The sequence below is a fragment of the Ambystoma mexicanum genome, chromosome 7q (assembly GCF_040938575.1).
Source record: "Ambystoma mexicanum isolate Mex_15411 chromosome 7q, UKY_AmexF1_1, whole genome shotgun sequence".
In the NCBI taxonomy this organism is placed as follows: Eukaryota; Metazoa; Chordata; class Amphibia; order Caudata; family Ambystomatidae; genus Ambystoma; species Ambystoma mexicanum.
The window spans coordinates 282,470,679-282,498,087 of NC_090941.1; the positions used below are offsets into that span (position 1 = coordinate 282,470,679).

Here is a 27,409-nt window from a genome sequence, read left to right on the forward strand (position 1 = left end):
GATCTCGGGCCCAAGGCCCACCCCCGCCAGCATCACACACCTGCACTGCCCACCTGACAACCCCCGCACCTGGGGAATGTTTCTGTATCCCTACAGCCCCCATACCAGCCCTTGACACCTGATGGGAGTAGTTTCTTACCTGTAACTCCATTTCTCCAGCGTTGCTATCTTTCATGGATTCACATGCTTCGAATATTCCCCGTCGTCAGGCTGGGAACCCTCGGTACCTTTATTAAAACTTTTTCCATTGGAAAAAAACTCGACACTTCTGTGTCCTATCGACGTCCTTTTGGGACGCTTACGCATGGCCCAATAGGACGTACGGCATAAATAGCCCCGCCCCCGCGGCTACCTTCAGATGTTAATCTCCAAAGTAGAGGCATGATCATGTTTGCATTCCGGGGAGGCTGGTGGGCACATGTGAATCCATGAAAGATACCAACGCTGGAGAAATAGAGTTACAGGTAAGAAACTACTCCCTTCTCCAGCATTAGATCTTTCATGGATTCACATGCTTAGAATAGATTACATAGCAGTATCCTTAAATCTGGAGGCATGTAATGCAAACCAATACCATAGGAACGCCAACACAGAAAAACTACAAGAAAACAACAACCACCATGGTACATTAAAACGGGTACCCCACTCTGTGGGGGCTTACCTTACTGAAACAGGTGTCGCAGGATTGCACGTCCCATCTGCAGATCTGCTCCATGCTGTTGCTCTCGGCAGTAATGCCGAGTAAATGTATGGGGCACTGACCAGGATGCCGCTTGACAGATGTCCACCAGTGGAATTCCCAACCACAATGCCGCTGATGACGCAGCGGATCTTGTCGAATGAGCCTTCGGACGCCTCTCCAGAGGCTTCCCTGCTTTAGAATGATAGAAGGCAATAGCTGACGATACCCAGCGGGATAGTCCTTGTTTGGAGATTGGTCTTCCCTTTACTGATGGTCCGTAAGCCACAAACAGTTGTCTCGTACACCTGAAATCTTGAGTACGACTCAGATAAAACTTCAATGCTCTTTTGACGTCCAACATATGGAGAGCATTCTCTGCCAAAGAGGAAGCCGCAGCGAAGAATGCTGGAAAGCACAATCGAAGAGTGCTTATGGAATGTAGGTGTACCTTCGGAATAAAATGAGGGTTAATGGCTAACACCACCTTGTCCTTGAAGAAACGTAAGTATGGTGGATCAATCACCAGTGCTTGCAGCGCCGACATTCTTCTTGCTGAAGTAATAGCCACCAAGAAGGCCATTTTCCACAACAAAAATTTCAGGGGCGATGACGACATAGGCTCGAATGGAGCCTTCAATAATCCTGATAACACCAGATTCAGACTCCAACCAGAAGGGCACTTCTTTGCCGGAGGAAAGGTCCGAAATAAACCTCTCAGAAAATGTTTGACGGATAAGTCGGGAGCCAAGCAGTCAGGCTGAGGGAGCCCGGATCATATGCCAAATTGCTCCTTTGTCTTGGAAGAGAAGGTCCAGTGTCACTTGTAATCTCATCGGTTCTGCCACTGATAGATGAAGCAGGTCCGAAAACCACAGCTGCCTGGCCCAGTGAGGGGCAATCAGAATCACACGGCATAGATATTTCTGAATCCACTGGAGGGTCCTTCGAAGGAGCAGAAATGGAGGGAACGCATATGCAAACTTGCCTGTCCACGGGAAGGAGAACGCATCCCCCAACGAACTGGGCTGCCGCCATCTGCTGGCGAACTGCTTGCACTTTTTGTTCTCCTGGGTTGCGAAGAGATTCAGCGAAGGACGACCCCATTTTCTGAAGATTCTCAACAGTTGCTGATCGTTCAGATGCAACTCGTGGAGTTGGCTCATCTCTCTGCTGAGAGAGTGTCTGTACATTCTTCATTCCTGGCAGGTGGAACGCCACGATGCTGATGTCTTTTTCGAGGGCCCAATGCCATAGCTCCTGAGCCTCCCTCGAAAGCACTCTGGAATGAGTGCCCCCTTGTTTCCTGAGGTAGAACATCATGGTCGTGTTGTCCGTTATCACTCTCACAACCGATCCCCCGTATGCGTGGAAAAAACTAACTCAGAGCCCAACGAACAGCTCTTAGTTCCAGTACATTGATGTGAAGGTTCGCTTCTCCTGGGGACCATCGACCTTGAACTTGTAAAGACCACAAATGAGCGCCCCATCCTGTTTGGGAGGCATCCGACACAATTGTGGATTGAAATTCCGGCTCTAGCAGAGGAATCCCCTTTGTCAGATTGTCTGAGAGTTGCCACCACCGAAGATCTTCCAGTAGTTCGCTGTTGATCACCACTTTTTCGGACCACAATCCGTGACTTTGAGTCCACCGGTCCATCATAAATTCTTGTATTGGCCTCATGAAGAGAAGACAGTTCTTCACTAACGGGATACATGACGCCATGGCTCCTAGAAGCGACATGTAGCCTCCGACTGACACTCTGGTTCCAGCTCTCCACTCCTCCACTTTCTGTTTGAGTTTCTGAACTCTCTCTACAGAAGGTTTTACCAGTCCTGACTGGGTTTGGAATTCCGCGCCCAGAAACACGAAGTTCGTGGAGCGAGAGAGAAAGGATTTCTCGAAGTTGACTGCAAAGCCCAACCGTTGCAGTAGCTGCATGGTAACGTAGAGTCTTGCCTGCGCTGCTGCCGGCGACGAGCCCCTTATTAGCCAGTCGTCCAGGTAAGGGTAGACGTGATGACCTGCTCGTCGTAGCCATGTCGCAACCGGGGCCAAACATTTTGTAAACGTCCTGGGAGACGATTTTAGACCGAATGGGAGCACTTTGAATTGGTAATGACTTTGACCCACCACAAACCATTTTCTGTGCCGCCAACGCATGGGTATGTGGAAATATGCGTCTTGTAAGTCCAACGACGCCAGAAAACGCCCTGGTTGTATCGACCGGAGGACCTCCTGAAGTGTAAGCATCTTGAACCTCAGGCGTTGGAGTCTTGTTGAGAGCTTGAAGGTCCAGAATGGGTCGCCACTTGCCGTTGGGTTTTTTGACCACAAAGTAGTGTGAGTATACCCCCAGGCCTCTCTCTGCCACCGGAAACAATTCTATAGCCCCTTTTTGCAGCATAAGCACCACCTCCTGCTTTAAGATGTCAAGATGGGGTTGCGCCGAATATACTGGAGGAATGGGCAATGGCGTGATATTGAATTGCAAAGAGTGGCCTAGTTTCACTGTGTCCAACACCTAACGGTCTGATGTTATCCTTTCCCATTCGCTGATACAATGAGACACTCTGCCTCCCAGGATGCCTTGAAGATTGTCATTGCTGAGATTTTGATTTCTTACTCTTCGTAGACGAAGACTGTCCTCCTCTCCTCTCCTTCTAGAAGTCTGGAAATCCCGGATTCTCTGTGTGGCCTGGACAGCTCACCTGTATCCATGGGAGGAGTATGCTGATCTATTGAAATTCCAGGCTCTGGATGTGGCAAATCGAGAATTCCCTGAAGCTCTGCGGAAGGGGGGGGGGGGGGAGGCCGAAATGCTTGTCCACTTTGTAATGCCCCCAGTGATCTTGCCGTATCTGAATCGTCCTTCATGCCCTTGAGGGCTTCCTCTATCTTCTCCCCAAATAATTGCTCACCTTCACAGGGCATGTCCAGCACTTTATAATGGACTTCCGGCCTAAAGTCTGTACATTTTAACCAAGAGTGCCTTCTTAGTACCACTCCATTATTTATTTGTTTGAATCCCGACCCCGCCAAATCCACAGTGATGTTATATTGTGATTTGATGCCTCCACACCTTCATGCACCAGTAGCATAGCTGTCTTTCGGTGTTCTTCGGGCAAGTGTTCCAAGATGGGGGCCAGGCGATGCCACATTTCATGGTCGTATCGTGCCATAATAGCTAACGAGTTAGCCGCCTTGACCGCCGTCGCTCCCACTGTTGAGACTTTCTTACCAAAAGCATCCTGTCTTCTAGCTTCACTGTCCAGAGGTGTTGTGCACTTGTGTTGTGATCTAGCCTTTCTGCTAGCTGCCGCTGACACCACTGAATCAGGAGAGGGCTGTGCTGTCAAACACTTAGGTGTAGAGTCTGGAGCCTTAAACTTTTTTTCTAACTTGAAGGCTCCGAAAATGGATGGCGCATGGTACGCAAGTCTTCCTGCCAAACATGGTCTAGAATCAGGACCGAGAAGATGGAACAAGTTACTTACCTGTAACTGTTGTTCTCCAGCATGGGTCTGGCATGGATTCACATGCTCATGAATATTACCCGTCGTCAGGCTGGGAATCCTCGGTAAAGAAAAAACCAGTATCAGTTTCGTTTCTGATCTGTCTTTCGTAGTAGTAACCAATCACTGGTCTCTGCGTCATACTGACCACAGCCAATGACTGCCCTCTACCTAAGCACCGCCTCTGGCAGCCATCTTCAGATTTGGAAGCACGTTAAGTGGCAGTATGACCAAGTGAAGAGCCGCAGAGGGGTAGGCGGGAGGGTTCGCATGTGAATCCATGCCAGACCCATGCTGGAGAACAACAGTTACAGGTAAGTAACTTGTTCCTTCTCCAGCATGGGGTCTGGCATGGATTCACATGCTCATGAATAAAGAATACATAGCAGTACACACATGCACAACCACGGGAGGTGGCAAAGGCTCAACATTAAGCATCTTACCTCCTCACCAGGCTCACTTCAGGCGAACAGGTTGCGCAGCACTGCTTGGCCGACCCTGGACTCCTCCCTGGAATCCCGATCGACGCAGTAGAATTTCGTGAAGGTGTGCGTCGACCTCCACGTAGCAGCCCTGCATATGTCCAGCAGGGGCACACCAGAAAGGAACGCCATGGTAGCTGCGATCGCTCTGGTGGAATGGGCTCTCGGACGGCCAGGCAGCGGTCGGTTTGCCAACCGATGACAGTACATGATACAGCCGGAGAGCCATCTGGAAACGGAAGCCTTCGAGAGAGCCTTCCCCTGATTGACAGGTCCAAAGTTCACAAAGAGTTGTGACGTCTTCCGAAAACACTTCGTGCGGTCCACGTAGAACTTCAGCGCTCTAGCCACATCCAGCGAGTGCAAAGTCCTCTCAGCCGGCGACGAAGGCGACGGGAAGAACACAGGCAACACCAAGGGTTCGTTGAGATGGAAGTCCGACGGTACCTTGGGCATGAAGGAGGGGTGCGTCCTGAGCACTACCCTCGTGTCGTGAAAAGTCAAGTACGGGGCCTTGCAGGAAAGGGCCTGGATCTCTCCCACCCGTCGTGCGGAGGTGATGGCCACAAGAAATGCTGTTTTCCACGACAGAAACTTCAACGGGGCCAAATGCAGAGGCTCGAACGGAGGTCCCATGAGCTTCGTCAGCACCACGTTGAGCTCCCACGCCGGGGCCGGCGCCTTCACCGGCGGGAACGATCTGAACAGTCCCTTCATGAACTCTTTCACCAGACGATGAGACCACAGGGACGACCGGCCCGTGGTTCTGGTGTATCGGGAGATCGCAGCAAGATGAATCTTGATGGACGCGTGTGCCAGTCCAGCTTTGGCCAGCGTCAGCAGGTACGGCAGTACCTGGGGAGCCGTAATCCGTAGAGGGTTAATGTTCTGTGCGTGGCACCAGACAGAAAACCTCTTCCATTTGTGTCTGTAGCATTTAAGAGTCGAGGACGCCCTGGCCTTTGCAAGAACCTCTCTGCAGTCGGCCGGTATGTCGTATCCTCCAAACTCTAGCGCTGCAGGAGCCAGGCCTGCAAGTTCAGCGATTTCGGGTCGTGGTAGAGGATGGCGCCTCCTTCCCTGGAGAGCAGATCAGCGTCCACCGGCAGCTTGATTGGCGGGGACGCTGACAAGTCCAGAAGGTCCGGGAACCATATCTGCCTCGGCCACGCAGGTGTGACGAGGATCATCCTGCACCGTGACCTCTTGAGCTGGTTGACGAGCCGGATTAGCAGTGGCAAAGGAGGGAACGCGTAGAGGAACAGGCCCTCCCAGGGGAACGAGAAAGCATCGCCCATGCTCCTCGCCTGGGGAAACCTGCTGGCGAACCTCCGGCACTTGGAGTTCGTCGCCGTCGCGAACAGGTCGATCTGGGGTGTGCCCCACCGTCGGAAGAGGCGATCCACTAGATCCTGCCGTAGTTCCCACTCGTGGCACGAGCGCAGCTCCCTGCTGAGTGAGTCGGCGATGGTGTTTTTTATCCCTGCCAGATGAAACGGCACCAGAAACATCCCTTGGGCGACTGCCCAATGCCACAGGTCCTGCGCCTCCCTGGACAGTCCTGGGGACCTGGTTCCGCCCTGTTTCCTGATGTAAAACATGGTGGTGGTGTTGTCGGTGAAGATCCTCACCACCTTGCCCTTCAGGGACGGAAGGAAGGACCTGAGGGCCCAAAACACTGCACGGAGCTCCAGGACGTTGATATGTAGGGATTTCTCCGTCGGGAGCCAAAGGCCTCTTGCGTGCAGATTTTCGGTGTGCGCTCCCCACCCTTCCAGGGAGGCATCCGTGGTCACTGTCTCCTGGTGGGCTGGGGTCTGGAAGTCCATGCCCGCCGTCAGAAGCGCGCGGGTGCCCCACCACCGGATCGCTCGTCGGAAACTCTCGTCGAGTGTGATCCTTTCCACGAAGCTGCCTGTCGTTTGGATCCAGCGCGCGTCCTGGAACTCCTGCAAGGGGCGCATCCGGAGCCTGCACATGGGAATGAGGTAGATGCAGGAAGACATCATTCCGAGGAGGGACTTGATGGACCTCACCTTGGCCGCGTCGGCCACCAACATCCGCTGCACCTTGCCCAGGATGGTCCTGGTCCTCTCCTCCGACGGGGAGGCCAGAAGGGACACTGTGTTGAGCCTCGCTCCCAGAAAAAGAGCGTCTTGCGCGGGTACCAGGTGGGGTTTGGCGTAGTTCACGGAGAATCCCAAGTCCGTGAGAAGTTGGACGGTCCTTGCCGTATGCGCCCTTGGACCACAAACCTGAGGAATTTTCGGTGCCCCTTTAGGATGGGAATATGGAAGTAGGCATCCTCCAAATCCAACGACGACAGGAAGTCTCCTTCCTCCAGCTGACCCAGGACGTGCTGGAGGGTGACCATCCGGAACTTTTGCGCCTTGATGAACTTGTTCAGACGTCGCAGGTCCAGGATGGGGCGCCATCCCCCCCGTCTTCTTCTTCACGAGGAAGTATCTCGAGTAAACTCCGGAGCCCCGAAGCCTCTTTGGGACGAGTTCGATGGCGCCCTTCCTGAGCATCGTCTTTACCTCCAGGAGAAGTTGAGGGACGCGAAGTTCTTTCCTGGCGACGGGGGGGACGCGCGGACACCTTCTTTGAAACTCGAGCGCGTGGCCCCGGGCCAAGGCGTCCAGCACCCAACGGTCGGTGGAGATGGACTCCCACACGCTGACGAAGCTCGCCAGCTGGCCTCCCACCGGGGTGCTTCGGTGGGGGCCCGACCCCACGGCCGGTTCAATCCTGCTTCGACGAGGCTTTGCCGCCTTGACCTCCTTGGCGACGACGGCGGGGTCCGCCAGACTTGCCTCGTCCTTTGTAGGCCTCCGGAGACGATGAGCGGGCCGCTTGACGGTAGGTGGAGAAACCGCCGCCGGAACCTTTGGAGGCGCCCTTGCCTCCGCTGCTCCAAAAGGGCATCCGTCGTTGTTGCAGAACTCCAAGGGCCCGGGCCGTCTCGGTGTCCGCTTTAATGGCCTGAAGGGAATCGTCCACTGTTTTCCCAAACAGGTTGTTCCCATCGAAGGGCATGTCCAGGACTCTGGTCTGAACGTCTTGACGGAAGTCCGTAGCCTTGAGCCATCCACGCCGCCTAAGGCAAACGCCGTTGCCCAACTGGCGGAACCCAGTGTCGGCGATGTCCGTCGCAACGGTAATGGCGTGGTCCGAAGCCACCTCACCTTCCTGCAGGATCCCCAGGGCCTCTGCCCTCTTGTCGTCCGGCAAGAAGTCCAGCAGGGGAGCCAGTTTGTACCAGAGCTCCCTGTCGTAGCGGGCCACGATAGCCAAGGCGTTGGCCGCTTTAATCGTCGTCGCTGCAGACGAGATGACTCTGCGTCCCATAGCGTCCAATTTCTTTCCCTCGCCGTCCGGTGGGGAAGTCGATGTGGAGGCCGCACCCCCCCCGCTTTCTTCCTGGCCGCCGCGGAGACGACGGAGTCCGGGGTAGGCTGCGCCCGGAGGCACAGGGGGGCCGTGTCCGGGACCCGGTACTTTTTCTCGTACCGGTCTCTTCTAGCTGGCGTCGTGGAAGGGTTCTTGAGGAGGGTGAGGCCCTCATCCCAAATGTCGTCCAATAGAGGCACTGCGAGGACCGTCTTCCTCTTGGCCTCGCGCCGCTGATAAAGGAAACCTTCCTTCTTCTTCTCCTCAGGGCAGAGTTGGAAAAGCTCGGATGCCCTGGTGATCATGGAGTGGAACGATCCAATCTCGTCGGGCGGAGAAGCCCTGGTGGGAGGCGACGACGGTACATCCTCGTCGTATACCTCGTCGTCCGTACCCGTCGCTGCCGTGTCAGTCCCCGTATCATCCCCTCGGGTGGACGGGGAGGAGGGCTGGAAGGGGCGCGACGGCTGAAAAGGAGGTGGACGGTGGATCCTTCTGTTCTTGGTAGGAGGAACACCAGAAGGTCCCGGTTCTGGGTCCCCCGACGGGAGAGGTTCCGTCGGCAACGGTAGTCTCGTCCTTATCTCTGAGCATAAGGACTGTATAGCCAACAAAATGGCCGCCGAGTTGTCTCGCAGCGCTGGCAGAGGGGAATCCGACGGGCGATCAGGGGCCCCGTCGGTACCCTCGACGATGTCGTCACCTGCGTCGGGATCCATCCAGACGGGCCGGTCTTCTTCCACGCCGAGGCCGTGGCTTAAGACCTCGACCAGCTCCTCCTCCGAGGTAGAGGCCGAATCTACGACGACACCCTGCCCCCCCTTTTTCTTCCCCACGGGGGATTTCACGGGGTCCTATCGATGGGCACAAAAGAGGACTCCCTCTGAGGTGGCAGGGAGACTCTGAGGCCCGAGGTCGCCACCGCTGGTGTAGCCTCCACAGGCTGAGCCAGGGCCGCCGCGGCAGTTTCGATAGAGGGCTTGGCCGGATGGATTAAAGCCTTCACCACCTTAGGTGCGCTCACCGCCTTATCCTTGAGGGGGGGACACTGCCTCGCTCCCCCTCCGCCTTCGAGCTCGACCGGGGCCTCTCCAGGAGCTTCGCCGGGTGCTCGGCCTTCCTCTTACCCGACCCAGAGCGTTGGCTCGTGGTTGATGGTGCCGGGGAGGGTGCGCCCTGCCTGGCGCCCGTAGAGCCCGACCGTTCGGCGCTCCCGGTGCCAGCGGACTCGCGGTGCTTGGCCTTATGTTGGACCCCCGTCGCCAGGGCGTCCTCAAAGGTCTTAGAAGACCGCTCAGATTTCTTCCTCTTCTTCTCGCCGGACGGGCTCTTCCCTTCTAGCCAGTTGGTGAGACGTTGATGGCGGTCCTTCATGGTCCGCTCCGACATGTTGCCGCAAAACGCACAGTCCTTCTCCACGTGCGTCTTGTCCTCATGTAGGCAGTAAAGACAAAAAGAGTGTTCGTCCTCCTTGAAGACGTTCTGCAGCTGGCATCCAGGGCAGACCCTGAACAGCTTTCCGGGCGTCGAGCTTCCCTTCTCCTGGGCCATGAACGGGCCTGAGAAACTTCTGGAGTCCTCCAGAAGCGTAGCTCGACGAAATCTTCACCCTTGAGGGGCGCAGACGAATCCGACACAGGTCCCCGTTGATCGGATGGAGAGTCGGTGGAGCTTGAGGCTCTTTTGACCGAAAAAACAAAGTTTTTGAGAAAAAACGTGAAAAAAAATAGCACTAACGCTCGAGAGCAATAGCACGAGGATCCCAACACATGAACGTGCGGTAAAAATCTGAAGATGGCTGCCAGAGGCGGTGCTTAGGTAGAGGGCAGTCATTGGCTGTGTTCAGTATGACGCAGAGACCAGTGATTGGTTACTACTACGAAAGACAGATCAGAAACAAAACTGATACTGGTTTTTTCTTTACCGAGGATTCCCAGCCTGACGGGGAATATTCATGAGCATGTGAATCCATGCCAGACCCCATGCTGGAGAACAACTCCCTTCTCTTCCCCATATCGTCAAATAAGAAGCATTTGTTCTTTTCTTCCTCTGGGGTCAGACCAAATTCAACACAGGCTTTCGCCATCATCGCATGAAAGGCTCCGATGTCATCTGGAGGTGACGGCTGTGCTGGGCTTCTTGGAGCTTCCACTTCTCCATCAGATTCGCACGTAGGGTCTCTTGATGGCGACGATGAAATGTCAGAGATGGAGTCCGTAGGACCTTGATCCGACTCAGAGTCCTGTAGCTCACCCTCTTCTGGATGTGAATGGGGAGATTCTTCACTGACCGGACGGGAGAGCGGCAACTCAGCCGTTGACATTAAACGTGGAGCGTGTCCTGCCCCGTCGACAAGGGGTGTAACCGGTGGCGCACCTGTAGGAGGCAGCCTTGCATCCAACTGGCTTAAGAAGAACTGCAGCGTAGATAAAACTTGCAAAGACAACATCGAATGCAGATTTAGTAGAGAAGACCTAGGAGGAACATCTTGCATCCCAGACGTCGACGTGCCAACGCCCTGTAAGCCTAGATCTGATGGATGAACCACCGGTTCCCGCTCCTCCTCCATCAACGACACCGTAACGCTGGCTCCTGCTGTAATAGAGTATCCGGCAGAACTGCGTCATACACCGTCAGTTGCCACGTGTCTGGCGGGCCCACCGTCGACGATGAAAGCCTGGGAGTTTCTATTTCTCCCTTATCGATCGCCGCCACTGGTGTCGATGACGCCACCACAGGGATTACCTGTGCGGACTGTATTGGAGCCGTCGACGATGGGACTCCCGTTGATGGCACAGACTTTTTAGGCGATCCCGCCTTTTTTGAGTCTCTAGGTCAGTGTTCTGAAGATTCCCTACTCGAAGGAAGACCTATGATGGTCTCCTGAGGAGGAGCGCATTAAAGGGTCCTTTCCATCCTTTTTTGAAGCAGATGAAGATTTTTCTGATTTACGGCCTTGGTCCAAACGACCATGTTTTGATAATGAGGGAGCATCCTTCGCTTTCCCTGAAGAGGAACCCTTCTCCGTAGGCCGCGGCTTCTTCGCCGGAGGCTCCGCTGACACCAATCGGCGAGGGACCACAGGGGACTTCAGTCTGTTCGATGACAGACTGCGCACCTATCCTACCTCAGATGGAGGGTAGGCCCCATAGTTCAGCCATGATATTAGACGCTGATTACGATCCTTCAAAGTCTTTTGCGAGAACCCCTTGCAGATATCACATGTGTCCGCAGAGTGATGAGGGTAGAGACAATAAAGGCAATCCATGTGCCCGTCCCCCTCAAACTTTCTTCTTTCCACACGTAGCATACGGGCGGAACAACGCTTTCCCCGACATTGGGAAACAAAGTACAAGCTAACAAAGTGTAGAAACGCGAGGTGATCCCGACTACTTTGGAGACAGTTGAAATCTGAAGGGGGCCGCGGGGGCGGGGCTATTTATGCCGTACGTCCTATTGGGCAATGCGTAAGCGTCCCAAAAGGACGTCGATAGGACACAGAAGTATCAAGTTTTTTTCCAATGGAAAACGTTTTAAAAGATACAGAGGGTTCCCAGCCTGACGACAGGGAATATTCTAAGCATGTGAATCCATGAAAGATCCAATGCTGGAGAAGTATGCACTTAACCTTGCACTTGCCACTTGTTGGCGGTTGCTTACTTAATGTTATCATCTTTTCCCCATGTAGTGCACTGTCCCTACCCCCTTCCCATTGTCCGTCCTCCCTTTTTTCCCCTCTCTTGCCTAGTCGCGCCTTGAAACACTTGCGTATAGGCGCGTTATAAATGCCATATCATATATCTCATTAATGTCTAAACGTGTGTGCATTTCGGAGTTGGAAATAAAGACATGGAGAAAAATAATCTCTTGTCAAAATGAATATATGATGTGATGGGCCTTGAACAGTGATGGTGAGATGCAATTCATTAAAAACAGATTGAAAAGGATGTATTTCTTTCAAACGCAACATTAAATAGGCCTTATGGGCACAAGGAAATGTATGACCAAGTTTCATTGGGAGCCTATTCTCTGAGATAAACAGCAGGATGATCATTAGCCTCGGGAGAACAAAGGCTGATAGGTTTACTCCAGGCTTAAACTAACTATGAGGCTGCATAGCACATGGAAGATATTTCAAGAGAACTGAAACCTATATTGTGAAATGAAAGTTAGGATTTGCATATATGTTTGAACATTTCCATTAGTTTAAATGAATCTAAGTTGTTCATTTTCTCAGCAACAATAAGTCGACCAAGGCCATTCCTGTGTCAATTTAAAGCATATTACGAGCAAGTTATGGTGATGTCATTTGTATCGAAATTTGATTTTTTGGAAACCCTGTAACAAATCGAAAATGTGTTTGCATCTTCTGCAAAAATGTTATGAATCCGAAAGTTGGGTAGCTGGTGGCTTATTAAGTTAGATATCTGGGTAAACAATTTCACATTCATAACTATTATAATTGTTGGGTAAAATTCACAACATTGGCATTTGAACCCGCCATGATTAGCCGAATCACAATATATATAGGTCGGAATGTTTATTTGTAAAATGCAAAGTTTTTTCATGTAATGACTTTTTAGGTGAAAAATCTGAAAGGTGTACATGGTAACCCTGGTGGGTGTATTAATTCTCCCAAGATTTCAGTTTCAGAACTCCAAGAGTCTATCAGCAGAGAGGGGTTGGCCCTTGGTGAGGAGTGGACCATAATGGGTTCAAGGAAAATTCAAGGCTAATAAGTTAACACCTGCTGATTTTAATATTTAGGAGGTGTGGCTTAGAGGTTAAAGAGTGGCTGCACAAGCCAGAGAGAACAGAAAAAAACATCTGTGAAATACTGAAAGAAGGTGGCAGAACAACAAGGTACTTACCCCTGGTAACATTCTTTCGATTGGATGTTCCTCCCACGCATTCTTATGATATTATATCTTGCCAGCTTTGCTGCTTCGGAAAAAAACATTCTCGGCAGAGGGTGCTGTATGTGATGTTGTAGTGTCGTTGTCCCTCAATGGCCTCAGTTGAGCGTCAACGTGATAGTCAGTATAAATAGTGCATGCATCACCCGTTGGCTTCCGTTCTGTTTTTTCCTTTTCCCTTTTTCAAGGAATTAACCAGGTGTACCCAAGACCGCAAGCTCTCAGAAAGCACAGAGTGTAATACACGTAAATTGTACGGCAGGGTTTGCTGGGAGGGGCGATGAGGAATAGGTGCGAAGAACATCCAATCGAAAGAACATTACCAGGGGTACTTGTTCTTCGAATGGATTGTGTCCTCCCACGTATTCCTCATCTTATGATAGACTCCAAAAGCAGTGACAATTTGGAGGTGGGAGTATCAATCAATTTAATCATGGACCGAATGGAGGACGGTCTTAGCAAATAGTCCTCCCTGACTGGAGGAAAAATACATGCAGTAGTGTTTGACAAATGTATGAATGGATGGATGACCAAGTGGCCGCTGAACAGATGTCATTAATTGGGACACCCCTTTGAAGAGCCGCAGAGGTTGCCATGCCCCTTGTGGAATGGGACCTTAGGCCTTCCGGTGGGTCCTTTCCTGCAAGTCTTTAACATTCTCCAATGGCCAATATGATCTACCTAGATGTAGTTTGTTTGGTGACTGACAGGCCCAATTTGGGGGTGGTATACCCAATAAAAAGTCGGTCATCCTGACAGACTTTAGCCATTCTTGAAATGTAAAAGCTTAGAGCCCTTTTCAGGTCTAGTCTATGAAGTTTCTCTTCCTCTTTGCCTGAATGAGGAGGAGGATAGAAAGTTGGTAGCATTATCTTTTGCAACAGATGGAAGTCAGAGACTACCTTCGGTAGGAATTATGGTTTTATTATGAGGATGACTATCTTTATAGGAAGTAGTACAAGGAGGCTAGCAAGAAAGAGCCTGCAACTCACTTACCCTGGGGGCTGATGTTATTGCGATAAGTAGGACTGTTTTCAATGTTAGGAGTCTTAAAGGACAAGAATGTAAAGGCTTGAATGGGATACATGACAGGAATTTTAATACAAGGTTTAGGTCCCAAACAGTATACATTAATTGGAACTGGAGGGTATACATTATTAAGTCCCTTTAGAAATTGTACAATCAAGGGGATTTTGAAATAGGAATCCTCTGCTGAGGAACGCTTAAAAAAGGAAAGCGCTGCCAGGTATCCTTTTATGGTTCCAATCTGGAGCCCCAGATTGGCTAAATGTAACAGGAAAGAAAGCATCATAGGTGTGCCACATTGGAATGGATCCACATTCTTATCCTTGCACCAATTACTGAATTTATTCCAACGACACCGGTACAAGAATTTGGTTGCTGGCTGTCTGGCCGAAAGCAAAATCTCCATTACGTCATCCGGGAGGTCCCAATACTTGTATCTTAGCCTCTCAGAAACCATGCATGAAGGCTGAATGTTTTGACCTCTGGATGGAGAACACGACCTTCCCCTTGCAAGAGAAGATCCTCTCTTTGTGGAAGACTTATTGGAGGGCAGGTGGACATATCGAAAAGGTCTGGGTACCATGTTCTCCTGGCCCAATCCGGAGCAATTAGGATCATGGATTTCCCAAACTTTCTCAACCTCCTGATACCTTGAGGGATGACAGTGACTGGAGGAAACGCATATAGGAGTGAACATTTACAGCCCACTACGAACATGTAACAGAGCTCCGCTTGGGGAAAAGTCCCTGGAGCAATACAGTTCGCACTTCCGGTTGGTATCGGTCGCAAAAAGATCCACTTGAGGGTTTCCCCAAAGGGTCAAGATCTCTTGAAGGACTTCCTGAGCTTGTTCCCACTCGTGGGAGGCTGTGCTCTGCCTGCTCAGAACTTCCACCACCGTGTTCTGCTCTCCGGCTAGGTGAACTGCCGACAGAGGTTCCTTCTTGTATTGCCCAAAACCAGAGCTGCATTGCCTCTCTGCACAGTGATAGCGACCCTACACCTCCTCTCTTATTGAGGTATACATGACCACTGTGTTGTCCGTCATTATCAGGACGTTCTTTACCCGTACAGATGGCAGAAAGGCCTTCGGTGCTAGTCTGATTGCCCTCAGCTCCAACAGGTTGATGTGTAGTTTGGACTCCGATGGAGACCAACGACTGCCGATTGTCAGTTCGTTGGTACACCCTCCCCACCCCATGAGAGGCATCTGTCACTACAGTCATCTCCGGCCATTGTTGCCAAAAAGATTCTCCTTTGAGAATATTGTCCTTGCAAGCCCACCATAGAAGGTCCTGAGCAACTCTGCTCGGAACTTGCAGTTGGTCTGACATATTCCCTGAGAATTGGGGCCACGGAGTCCTGAGAGCCCATTGAAGGGATCTCATTCTAAATCGGGCCTCTGGCACCCGAAAATTGCAGGATACCATGAACAACCTCAGAAAATCGAAAGCCGGAAAATGCTAGGTATTCCGGAATCTTATTACCATCTGCTAAATGTGTTGAGCTCTCACCTCGGGAGGTGAGGCTTTCCCCGAGGAAGAATCCAGGACTGCTACAATTAATTGGAGTCTTTTGAATGGTATCCTATGGGACTTCTTGTAATTGAGGGAGTGGCCCAGTCTGTGAAGGGAGTGGCAGGTGATACCGAGATGTTCGTGGGTTTGTTCGGGTGAACGAGCCCTGATCAGCCAATCGTCCAGGTAGGGTAGACATGATTTCCCCCTCTCCTGAGACTTGCTGCTGCTACCGCCATCAACTTGGTGAAAACCCGCAGGGCGGAGGTCAGTCCGAATGGCAGCACTCAAAACTGATAATGAGAACCGCCAACCGTGGACCTCAGGTACTCTGTGTTTGAGATGGATTAGCATATGAAAGTAAGCATCCTGAAGATCCATTGATACCAACTATTCTGGAGTTGGAGAGTCTGAAGGATCTAGGAAAGGGAAACCATCTTGAACTTGTCATTCCTGAGGAACTTGTTCAAGGTTCTTAAGTCCAAGATGGGTCTCAATCCTTCGTCGTCCTTGTAAATGAGAAAGTAGGAGGAATACCAACCATTGTTCCTCTCTGCTACAGGTCCATGTTCTATTGCTCCTTTCTGTAGCAGGATTGAAATTTCCTGCACAAGAAGCAGATCCGGAATTTTGACAGCGTTGGATGCCGGTGAATGATCTTGAGGCCTTTTTTTAAAAAAAGGAAGGCAGTAACCTTGGGCTACTGTTTCCAGTGCCCAAGCATCTGTAATGCCCCAGAATTCGTTCAGTTGCTGAGAAATTCTGCCACCCACCGGGGTCTTGTAGGCCAAGGCCTCAGAGTGGCTCAGAGGACACTGCAGTAGCGGCTGAGGGTAAAGTTGCTGCTGCTGGGGCTTATTTAGCACCCCCTTCCTCATCCACCACGAAGGAATCTTCTTTGTCTCCTTTGTTCGGCCTGTCCTCTTCCTCTACCAATTGATGAATAGAAACAAAATGAACGACCCCTCCAGGTAGATAAGCCTGAATAGGGTTGTTGAGATTGTCGAATGGTGGCGCCAAGGGATTTAGCTGCCACCTTGGAGGTCTGCAGCTTCTCCAGACTCATCTGCCCTGCTACCGAACAACCTCGAGCCATCAAAGGGCATGTGGAGCGGTGTGGCCTGCACATCCGGTGCAAACCCAGACTTCCTCAAACCACATAGGAGGGGAATACTCTTCAAAGGGCTGTTCCTCCTCATATATTGAAGACAGACTTAAAAAAGACTTTCTTCAGAACTGTTCTGTAAACCTTTTCCTGAATGGGCAAAGGCCACAACAAAATCGAAGAGGGCTTCGAAAATGGTGCTGGTTAACTCAGCATGGCCTTCGACTTCGAGATGTTTGACTCTGATGAAGTCGACACAGTCGTCGAGTTCTTTGACGATTTGCGTTTCTTCAGTGGTATCGAAGACTGACTTGGATCCGAGTCGATACTCTCGATGACTTGTCGTTGGGTCGAGAACTCTCTCGGCGTATTACAGGCTTCATGCTCGGCTTCAAAGAAGTAGCCTTCGTGACCGGGGCATGGCTTTTGTGAGATTCTTTTGAGGGGGGGTCCAGGCCGCATTCTCGAAAAAACGCATCATCTCTGATGTAAAAGCATCCCATTTTCTTGGGGAATCAGATTTTGTCGGGCATCTGATTACCTCAGTAGAGGAATCGGATGAAGAAGAGGGAGACTTATGGCATCTCTTCTTCACCTTATTTGAGGAATAAGACAAAGACTGCCTAGATAGATGCCTCGAATGGGACCTCTTTGATTTCTTATGCTGGGAGGAGTCTCTGGGCTCGCCGGACTTTTTATCTTTCTTCGAGGAAGACTTCGAAGCCACCCTCTCCACCGCCAGGTTACCTCGGCACTCCCTGAGAGCTTTCTCTGTCATGGCCTGACAGCACCCACAGTCGTCGGTACGGTGCCTGGAGCCCAGACACCACAGGCAGTGGCGGTGAGGATCCGTAATAGACATCTTCGACCCGCAGTCATAGCATTTCTTAAAGCCAGACTCTGGTGTCGAAGGAGTTGATGATGAAGACATTTTCACGAAGAAAACTGAAGTGTGCTGTTAATAATTCAAAGCGAAAGCTTTTGGAAAATTGTAACTGAAGCCAACGGGCGCTGCATGCGCTACTTATACTGAAGATGACGTTGACACGGGACAGAGGCTGAGTCGTTCAATTGAACCCGCAGAATATCCCTGGCTGATGGTGGTTTACGATGTAACTGTCCCGTCGGAGCCCTGCTGACTTTCCTGAGCACCAAAAACAGATTTCCAATGCAAGTAGTTCGTCCAACACAACAAAGTGTGGGGATTTGTTGATTGAATACCTTCCCCTTAGTTAATGGGCGAGGGTATGGAAGTAGATCCTTCATATATTTTGAATAATAATTTAATTAATTCCCTATAGCCAAATACAACATGGTGAATTTGTTAACCTCCGAAATTAACACATTTCATGCCCAGGGTACTTTAGAAACTGTAGACTGTTGATGTAACTGGGTACACCTATTTTTCCTGTCAACCCCAGACCTCTCTAAAGGAAAGGGGTGTCCTTTTCCAAAAAACGAAATTCCTAACTGTCACCACTCCATGGCCTTTAAACAGAGAGGGGCTCGATATAACTGAAGCCTGGATTTTTGGTGCTGGGTAGAGAAGTGTTTTGCCAAGTAAACCAAGTAGTGTAATTCGCCATTGAAAAATGCACACTCTTTCCTGAGAGTGAGAAAGTTACCCTGATCGCAGAAAGATTTTTTATTGCTTTGGAGGGTGCAGGGGGGAGTTGGAAGGAGGGCTCCATTAATCCAACGTATTTGTCTAAAGTCTGTGCGATTTCAAAACTGCTAGCATTTTCAAGTGTGTAAGGAAATTAAACGTGCAACATGCTGCACGTGAAATTGTTTTGAAAACTGACAATGTGCAATTGATTTAAATCTAAACATTATCAAGGAAAACTAATGCTCATCTAGTAATGTTCCAAGGTATTGTTTAACTTTGACATAAAGGGGGTTTGTGGGACAAGACAGTGGGACTATTTATTTAGCCTGTGTTCCATGGATGAAAGTTACATTTAACAAGTAACATCCCCAAAAGTAAACTTATGTATTGAAGCTTTGTTTTGTGTCACGGAGAAGGTGGTGTGTGTGTGATCATTTGGTGCAAATGTTCATTGAACCTATAATTTAAATAAATATTATTTTTTTTGTTTACCCCAGCCTGGTTTTTGGCTCATTGTTGGCACAGGGGGCGGGTCTACATGGATCTATATGAATCATAGATTAGGCTAGCTTGAACTAGATTAATGATTTATTGTGTGGCACCTTAATCGTGGGGGGGGGGGACTACCCATGTTAAGAGTGGTCTCTCAATAGATTGTTACAGAATGTCTTGCTCAGATGAAATAATGTTCTAAGGTTAATGTTTGGTTGGTTCCACTAATCTCCATCAGACACTTTTACGGCCTGGGTAATGGTGTGTGTAGAGAATAGGAGGTTTGAAGTCTATTCGCCACGGCCTGCTGATGCAGGAGGTGGAATTATATGCCCTGAAAAACGATTATAACACATTGGAGAACCTTTAGTACCTTTAAGACATTAGTGTTAAGCGGCTTGAAATCCAAAGTCAAGTTTTTAAACAAGCCTGCCCTGGTCAGACGGTATGGAGAAAGGTAGTGCCAGGATATTGGCTTGGGCAGTATGGAATAACAATAAGAGTGCTCAATTCTGGTTGCTGCAGATGAGGTGTCAGATACTTCTACAAAACCAATTAGAATGCTGCCTTTTTAAATGTATAGTGCTTATAGTGCCCCTTACTCTGAGCAAAATCTATAGTCAGTTAGCCAGTTTGAAGCATATCTCTGCAATATAGGTCCACATTTTGTTGGACACTGGCCTCTTGGATGGGTTTGAAGATCTTCTTGTGGTCAAAGAGAAACTAATGGTGATAGAAGATGTACCCACGTCCAAAGCCCAGGCATCAGGAGGATTATGGTGGGTCAGAAGCCTCAAAAACGTGACTAGGAGGGCATGGGAAAGCAATTTGGATCAAGAATCCATGGAAAAAAGCAGAAGCGCTTCCTTTTGCACATGGAGGAATTCATTAACTCTGTATAAACGGATAACACTTAGTCTTTTAAGGCACATAGCTCATCACCTTCATGCAAACACTAGATACACACACACCTCTTCTGACCCGTCCTGCCCGAAGAGTGGTGTTTACAATGCCAATTTTTGTGTATGGTCTGTACTCGTGGTGAGTACCAAAGCCAAATGACATCTCTAGCCTAGCTCTTTATTCAGACCGTTTTGGTTGTTTACTTTGAGATTATCAAGGCTTTTCCAGGCCCAACCGTATATTCATCTCTCAGGCAGACACCAGGCTGTCCAGATGAACACGTTGTGTTGCGTTCTAACCAACTCCCAGTCTCCTGCGGTGACCCCAAGGATCTATTCTCTCACCAATCATTCTTGATCTTTACACAGAGCCTCTGGGCACACTCCTGAAAGATTCCAATATAGCTATCCATCAATACGCAGGTATAAAGCCTGTAGTACATCAGTTGCCTACACCATATTTAGCCATCATCCAGTCCTGGATGTGAACTGCCAACCTTAAACTTAACCCTCTCAGATTTTGCAAAATCCTTAGGCTTCACCATTGACAGCAGCCTGTCCATCCAGAAACACAGCCAAGAAGGCTCAATCGCCACCCTTCTCAAAATAAAACCCTTCATCCCATCGCAACCGTAGTGCAGGCCCTTGTGGTCTTGCACACTGATGGGGAAATGCCCTCCTGACGGGGCTCCCAGCCGCTCACTTGGCTTCCCTAACAGCCAGTCCACCAAATCCGCAGCAAGTCTTATTATAGGTGTGTGGAAATTTGACTGAATCACCCCGCCCTACATAAGCTACATTGGCTCCTTTCCAAGCCAGGATACTGTTCAAGACTGTGGCTGGCAAGAGTGAGATGTGCGCCTCAGGAACGAGGCGGATGAGCACTAGCAGAATCCACAAATGTATTCAAATCAAAGAAAAAACAATGCTCCAGGTATGAGATAACCAAATACATGCTAGAAGTATTGGGTTTACATTAACTAAACCAATTAGTAAAAACTACCAGTTGACAATTGTTTGTAAACGAAGACTTGGGTATGAGAATTGTGTCCAGGGTGAACATATACGAGTTAGTGCATGGCAAGAAGAGTTCTGGGACTTGATCATCAGTGAGAACAAATATAGAATTTGTTTTCTAGCAGAGAATGTGGTATCTGATGTCAGAAAACCTTTTTGTTGAGGTATGCAGAAATGTTATGATATTTATTCATTCTGACAAATATATTTGACAACAGTTGAAGATTTGTCATTCCTTTTCAGCCCACAAATAATAGAGCATTCAATATTTTCTTTACCAATACTCATTTGAAAAATAAAAGGGGAATATTTAGGCTAGTCGAGTTTAAGAACGAACAACCTGGGCTGTGTATGATGTAAAAATAGGATAGATTTATGGTGCTGGTGACAATCATTCCAATGGCATGTGCATAGCTTTTAAGGTAAAACCAAAATCCAAGGTGTTGTACATATTTGGCAAGTTAAAATAACTCACTGAAAAATGCCAACATAAAGATGCCATCATTGCCCACTCGTAGCTGATCTGCGTCACTGAAGTCATCTCTGGGTGGGTACTCTTCATCCTGCACATGCACAATGAAAGAAATTAGGACCAGAGTAAACCAAGCCCTAACCTACGATCTGCATTCATTAGGTGTCTGTGCAGAGTGAAATGATATTAAGAGCTTTAAAAACATTCATTTTGCTTCATTAGCCAACAAAGCCTTCAAGTTTTGACAAGCGAAGCATCATTGACTCGCTAAGGTTGCATAACTTAACTTGCAGCAGTGTAAAGGGAGGGCGTTCTTGTTTGTGGCTGCATAACACATCTGATAGAAAGCAATAAAAACTAATCAAACATCTCAGAATCAAACAGCGGGATACACGTTTTAAACTCAATCACGGTTAGCAATTCATATTTTATTTATTGATAGACCGAAAGGCTCCCTTTATATATTTTTAGTAGACACATCAATATTAAGGAGCACACTGTTACAGGTCAGAAATGTTGTGCCTGAGGGAGTCATTTTTTAACCAAACTACATGCTGAACTACGTTTGCTTTGCATACCCTCTTCTCATACGTACCCTCAGCATGCATACGCTTAGCAACATCATGGGCACCCTTGTGTGCATAGATCCTCAGCAACAGGATCTATATCAAGTGGTTTGAGTCATATCGCCATTGATGTAAAGTTCCAAGTATAAAAAAGACCCCGCATTCTGTGCTATAATTCATAGTGAGGTGAATATTATAATCATCATTATTGCAACTGCGAACATACCAATGGAGCTTCTGTACATCACATCCCCATAACAATAGGTCTCTGAATCAACCCCAATAAATAATGTTATCAGTTGTAAATGCAGGGTGGGACTAGGCGTGTACAGTCTCTAAGGACCCCAATTAGGAGATTTGCATATATATATATTTATATGCGGGTATTTGGCACCCAAAGGTTTATAGATCAAACCATTAAAGCAAAAGATTACAGGTTTGCCAGACCGGAAACAAAGTTGCTGGTAAGCTTACCGGCACCGTTGTATCCAGACCGGCAAAGTACGAGTTCTGCGGCGGGTGCCGTCCCGCCCGCAGACTTTCACTGAAACACCGGCACCGTTAATGACGGTGCCGATGTTTCAGTGGTCCCCACTCTAATAGAGTCCTATGGGAATGGGGAACACAGTTACCGGCGCCTGACTTACCAGCAGCTGGGATTGTAATACCCCGGTGTTACCGGCAAGCCAAGCACTGGTAACTGTTTACAGGTCCGGCTGCAGCCTGCCAGATTTACCAGCACAGCTACCGCCAGACTCGTAACGGAGGGCCATTGTGTTCTAACATAAATTCAAGCATTTCAATCAGCATGTCATTATGTTTAAAAAAAAAAAAAGATATAGGGCCTTATTACAAGTTTGGCGGTAGCCTTGCCGGTAAAACCGGTAGGCTCCCGCCAAACTTGCAAATCTTTCCGGCACCCGCGAATGGGCAATTACCGGGTCATTATAGCCCTGCCGGACCTGGTAATTGCCCATTCACAGGTGTCGGAATGAAATGCTCCCTCTTCCCATTTGAGCCCCATAGGGAATGGTTCAGAATGGTGCTGGTGCATCCGACATGCTGTGCTCGCGGGTGCCGGTACACTCGCCAGGTCGGACCGGGCGGGAAGGAAGGCACCCGCGAGCAGAACTCGCAGTTTGCCAGTCCGGTAACAACGGTACCGGCAAGCTTACCGGTACCATTGTTACCAGACCGGCAAACTTATGAGGCCCACAGATCTAGATTTCAAGAAAAGACTAATGATTGAACTGCCCACAATGATATCACATCCATTGTTCGAAATAAATGGTCGGTGTTCCAGATAATCAGTTCCAATTGTCCAATAACATCTTCAGTGTCCATAATATAGGGTGATAACCCCTTTAACATAGGATTTAGATATTTTATGATGCATTCTGATGTTCTCACACTTATCGATCCTATACCATTAATAATAGATAAACATACTGGAAAAGAGGCACTCTTAAATGGATTTCTGGAAGAAAATAGATAGTTGCCAAAACAGGATCACTTAAACCTAAATAGTGGTACTCATCTTCATCTAGTAGTCCTAGAGGCAAACATTGTTTCAGTCTTGACAGACAAATATTTGTTTAATAGGATTTGGAGCCAACCTTTCATAACACTTGCTGTCTTTATTTGATGTAGTCAAATCTATTCATCAGCACTATATTGCTGCATGCGTCGGCTGGTTTAATTATGTCTTTTCTTAGTAATACTCTTTCCATTTCATATCTGTTCAGAGTACAGTATGCTGTTGGACCAGAAAGAGGATGGGTAGAACTGTTGATTTTAAAGTATAACTTTGCATCAACTGCTCAAAAAGAGTATCATTTACATTACGCTTTATTTGTGGTTTATATTTCTTGGAACTGCATCAACATCCATTGGGTTAATGACATTTAGTAATAATGTCACAATTCTAAAAAACAAGACTGCTGCACCAATTTAAAATGTTGTGCAAAATGATTTAGACAATGTTACCTAATGAAGCGCAAACACATATTGTTCCTACAGTCCAATATCATGTGGGCAAGGCACAACTAGAAGAGGAAGCAGGACAAGTGTTCACCACAATAACCTCTCAACAGATTACCACCAAATGAATATTGCAAATTCATTTGCTCTATGGGAGACATCCCTGAACCCAGATCAGATGAAAAAAAGCCCGACAATGACAGACAACAGGGTTATGTTTTTAACTTCTCAGGAGGAAAGGTTCCCAAACTGAATCCAGAGCCATCTATCGCTTTCACTGCCCTTCTATGAGAGGTTCTTGGCATGAGTATGTATCTTCCTCCATTGACAGAGACTTGCTTGCCATCTTGCCCCATCCTGGAGATATCCATCTGAGAAAGGGTGCAGATGGATATCGTTAGGAAAGATTTGTCTTTACTGCACCTTTCCTTCCATCTTTATGGAACCCCCAAACTTTTTGATTTTATTTTTTAATCTAACCTGTACTTTTTGCAGTGTAGCGAAGCCTTAAGCGTAACTACACTGGCGTTTGCTCATATGTTATGGGAAAACTGGCATGTCCTTCAGGCTGTCAGTACTGGGAAACTGTTTCCCTTAGTCGTGTTACTGTGTTACTACTTTTGGTTACTTTTGTATCACTTGTAGCAACCTTTTATCATTGTACAATGCAGCTTACACTGCAGTACAATGGGGGTACATTCTGGTTTTGCCCTAAACTAACACTTAGAGGATATTTGGTTACTGTAGGTGTGCTAAAATGATAAGCTGGTGGCAGCAGTGTCTTTTTCCCACTTTTGGGAATTTTCATTTTAGCCTTACTGCATTTACTGCATTTGGTTAAAACTGTGGCTAGTGTCCAAACATGGCCATGCCACTTGGTTTTTCGCATGTCCTTTTGCAATCTTGTTCTTTAGCCTTCTTCCTGGCCTGAGAGGCCAGGAACATCCTTATAAGGACTTCCAGTGCCCGGGAATGCAGAAGCGGTAGGCTGACTACTGGAGGGATGTGTGCGTTTGCTGGAGGGATGTGTGCGTTTGCTGGCAGGATGTGGGCTGGGACTGTCTGGTCCCAATCCATAAATTGGTTTTGATGTGTCTTAGTGGTATGCATGAATGTGTCCACCAGTGGTCCTGATTGGACCACTGCTGGGGTGTGTGGGGGCTAGTCCTGCTATTGGCTAGCGAGGGCTGCAGCTCTTACCTGGCTTTTAGGATAAGATAAACCCTGCACCCATTCTTCTGAGATCCTGGAGAAACCTGAAGGTGGCAAGTATCCTATCCAATTGCGAGACCTGCGAAGAAACCAGAGACCTGACAGAAGGAGGGCTGGCAACCAACTTCTGCTGCTAACCTGGAGGAGTCCTGTCTTGCTCGCGATCTTTAGCAGTCCTGTGAAGGAGCTGCGATCCTTGGAGGTGAGGGACCATCCATTCCGGATATCTGCTCAGTGTCCTGCCAAAGGAAGCCTTAGGAAGTGCCCTGGAACCATCCTGTGGCTAAACAGCTTCAATTTTGGGCTACCGTGCTGCCGGCGTCACAGTTCTAAGGTTTGACGTGGAACTTGGGGCACCCTCAGCTGGCACAATGAGGCTGACTTCTATGGAATGTTGGCGTCCTAGCATCAAAGGGACCCGAGATAGAAGGGAAAAGTCTGACCGCGGCTGCCGAGTCCGTTTACGTCACTGTGCTGCAATGACCACCATCTGAAATCGCTTACGTAACTCGAGTCCAGTCCTGAGAGGGGTCCTGCATCAAGTTCTGCTGCATTCTTCCATCAAGAGTCCTGGCAACAGTAAAAGAAAGCAACTGGAGATCAGCTCAAACCTGCAACCCCTGTGAATCTAGGACTGTGACTTCTGGCAGGATAAGCAACCTTCCTTTGTCCTGCCAAGTCTGGGGAAGAATCGGAGTATGGGGATAAGTTACAGAGCTTCATACCTACCCCTATACGTCCATTTTAAGTCAATGGGCTTATAATAAACCTTAATTCTAACAATATTGACATTGTCATTGCTTGCTTGCACAAGACCTCTGAAAGTTGGGGCTACTTTTGGTAGTTAGTCTAACTCGTACCCTAACCCTAAGAACCCGTCACTGGACCCCAGAGACCCTACCTGCATTTTTTCCTGCTTTATAACTTCTGTGGAACCTTTACCTGAACTATTGGACAAAAGGCCCCAGACAACTTAGGGCTGGACAATTATAGTTGGGGAACATCTCTGTGGACCTTGAGTGCATAATACCAATCTTACCTTTCTTTTGCAGGAGTTTCTGATATGTATTATGCCCTATAATAAGTGACTGTATATATGTATGTATTGTTTATTAGTCTTGTGTGACAACTACTTGCTAGTAGTGATGTTTCATAGTGTGTTTTAGCCATGAATAAATAACTATTTTTATACATCCTGTCCAAGTGTAATCTCAATGTGGACCCTTCATAAGCTCACCAACTGGGAAGATCTTAGCCTAGACCACCTGTCACTGCTACCTGAACTGGTTTGGCTACAGCTCCTCAGAGTTGTGCCTGTCACAATATAGCTTGGCCTTCTATACATCTGTCCACCAGGCCAGAGTATAGAAATTCAGTCCTAACAAATTGGTGGCAGCGGTGGGATGACCCTCTCCACATAACATATGGGTGTTTTGTGAAAAGGATATGTATTGGGTGTCACAGTGTAGATCACTGGTGGTGTGTCCAGATAATGATTAAACAGAACACTATACATTTTGATTGCCTGGTAGAACAAGGGACCTACTGTACTAGATATAATGGAAACAATCACAGAGTTGCTGCAGAGTTGATGTAGTCTTTGGCAGCTCAACACGTTGGCTCTACGACCCTGACAGTCTGTTTGCAGTATCCATTGTTACGTGGGAGGACCCACTGAAATACTGCTTTTGGCAGCAGAGTTGGTGCAGTCTAAGGTGACGGAGGCGAGTAAGCAGCCCACCGAAGGGGCCGCTGTTTGAGAAGCTTGCGGACGCGACAGGCCTGACAGACCTGCATAGTGCAATGAAGACTCCCGACTCATCCGTGCCCGTGTCGCAGCTGCACTCTATAGCTACACTGTAATCCGTCCCTGAAGTCGAGATCACCTGATGGACACCAGGAAGCCAGAGGTAGGCGCCGCATACAAAGCTCACACTGTGCACATGAGTTTTAACCCAGCCTGTACAGATAAATAATACTGAGAGCTGCTCTAGGCCGCATTTGATACAACTTACCAAAAGGCCGGAGAGCCCAGCGGGAAATCCAAAATGGGAAGCAAGGACGGAAATTAACAACACTGCCCTCCCACATGATGACCGAATAAGTGGGGGGACAGAATGAGCACTCCAAACCCTCGGGCAGCATATTATGAATAAGGCCATGCCTCATGAACCAGGCCCACTCGACGAACTCGGACCACTCGAAGTTAGAGAAGGGGAAGGGGGCCCGGTAAAGAGAGGAGCATCAGTCCCAGTTTCAAGGTTTCAGACTTTAAACGACACCACAACCCCGGGGAGCCTGCAACCGCCGTAGTCGGCGACAATGCGCAGCAACAGGAGAAACAAAGTACAGAAGGTGGAAACCCTGCATCTAAAATCCAAATTGAAATACACATATTGCCAGAAAGAGAAGACCTGACTAGTCCCAATAACGAAAAACCTGATATCCAACAGACAGCGAGAGAAGCCACTACCTCTCAACAGGCAGAAGACGAGGCCAACTCAACTGCTGCAATGAACAACAGT

General features: G+C 48.7%; 1 protein-coding gene across 2 annotated transcripts in view; it reads right to left on the reverse strand.

Moving 5' to 3' along the window:
• NDFIP2 (Nedd4 family interacting protein 2) overlaps window positions 1-27,409 on the reverse strand; it is a 693,434-nt gene that overhangs the window by 268,420 nt on the left and 397,605 nt on the right. For both annotated transcript variants that reach the window (XM_069639897.1, XM_069639898.1), the window contains one exon: window positions 21,130-21,217. In XM_069639897.1, the coding sequence (XP_069495998.1) occupies window positions 21,130-21,217 (88 nt within the window). The remainder of the gene's footprint in view (window positions 1-21,129; window positions 21,218-27,409) is intronic.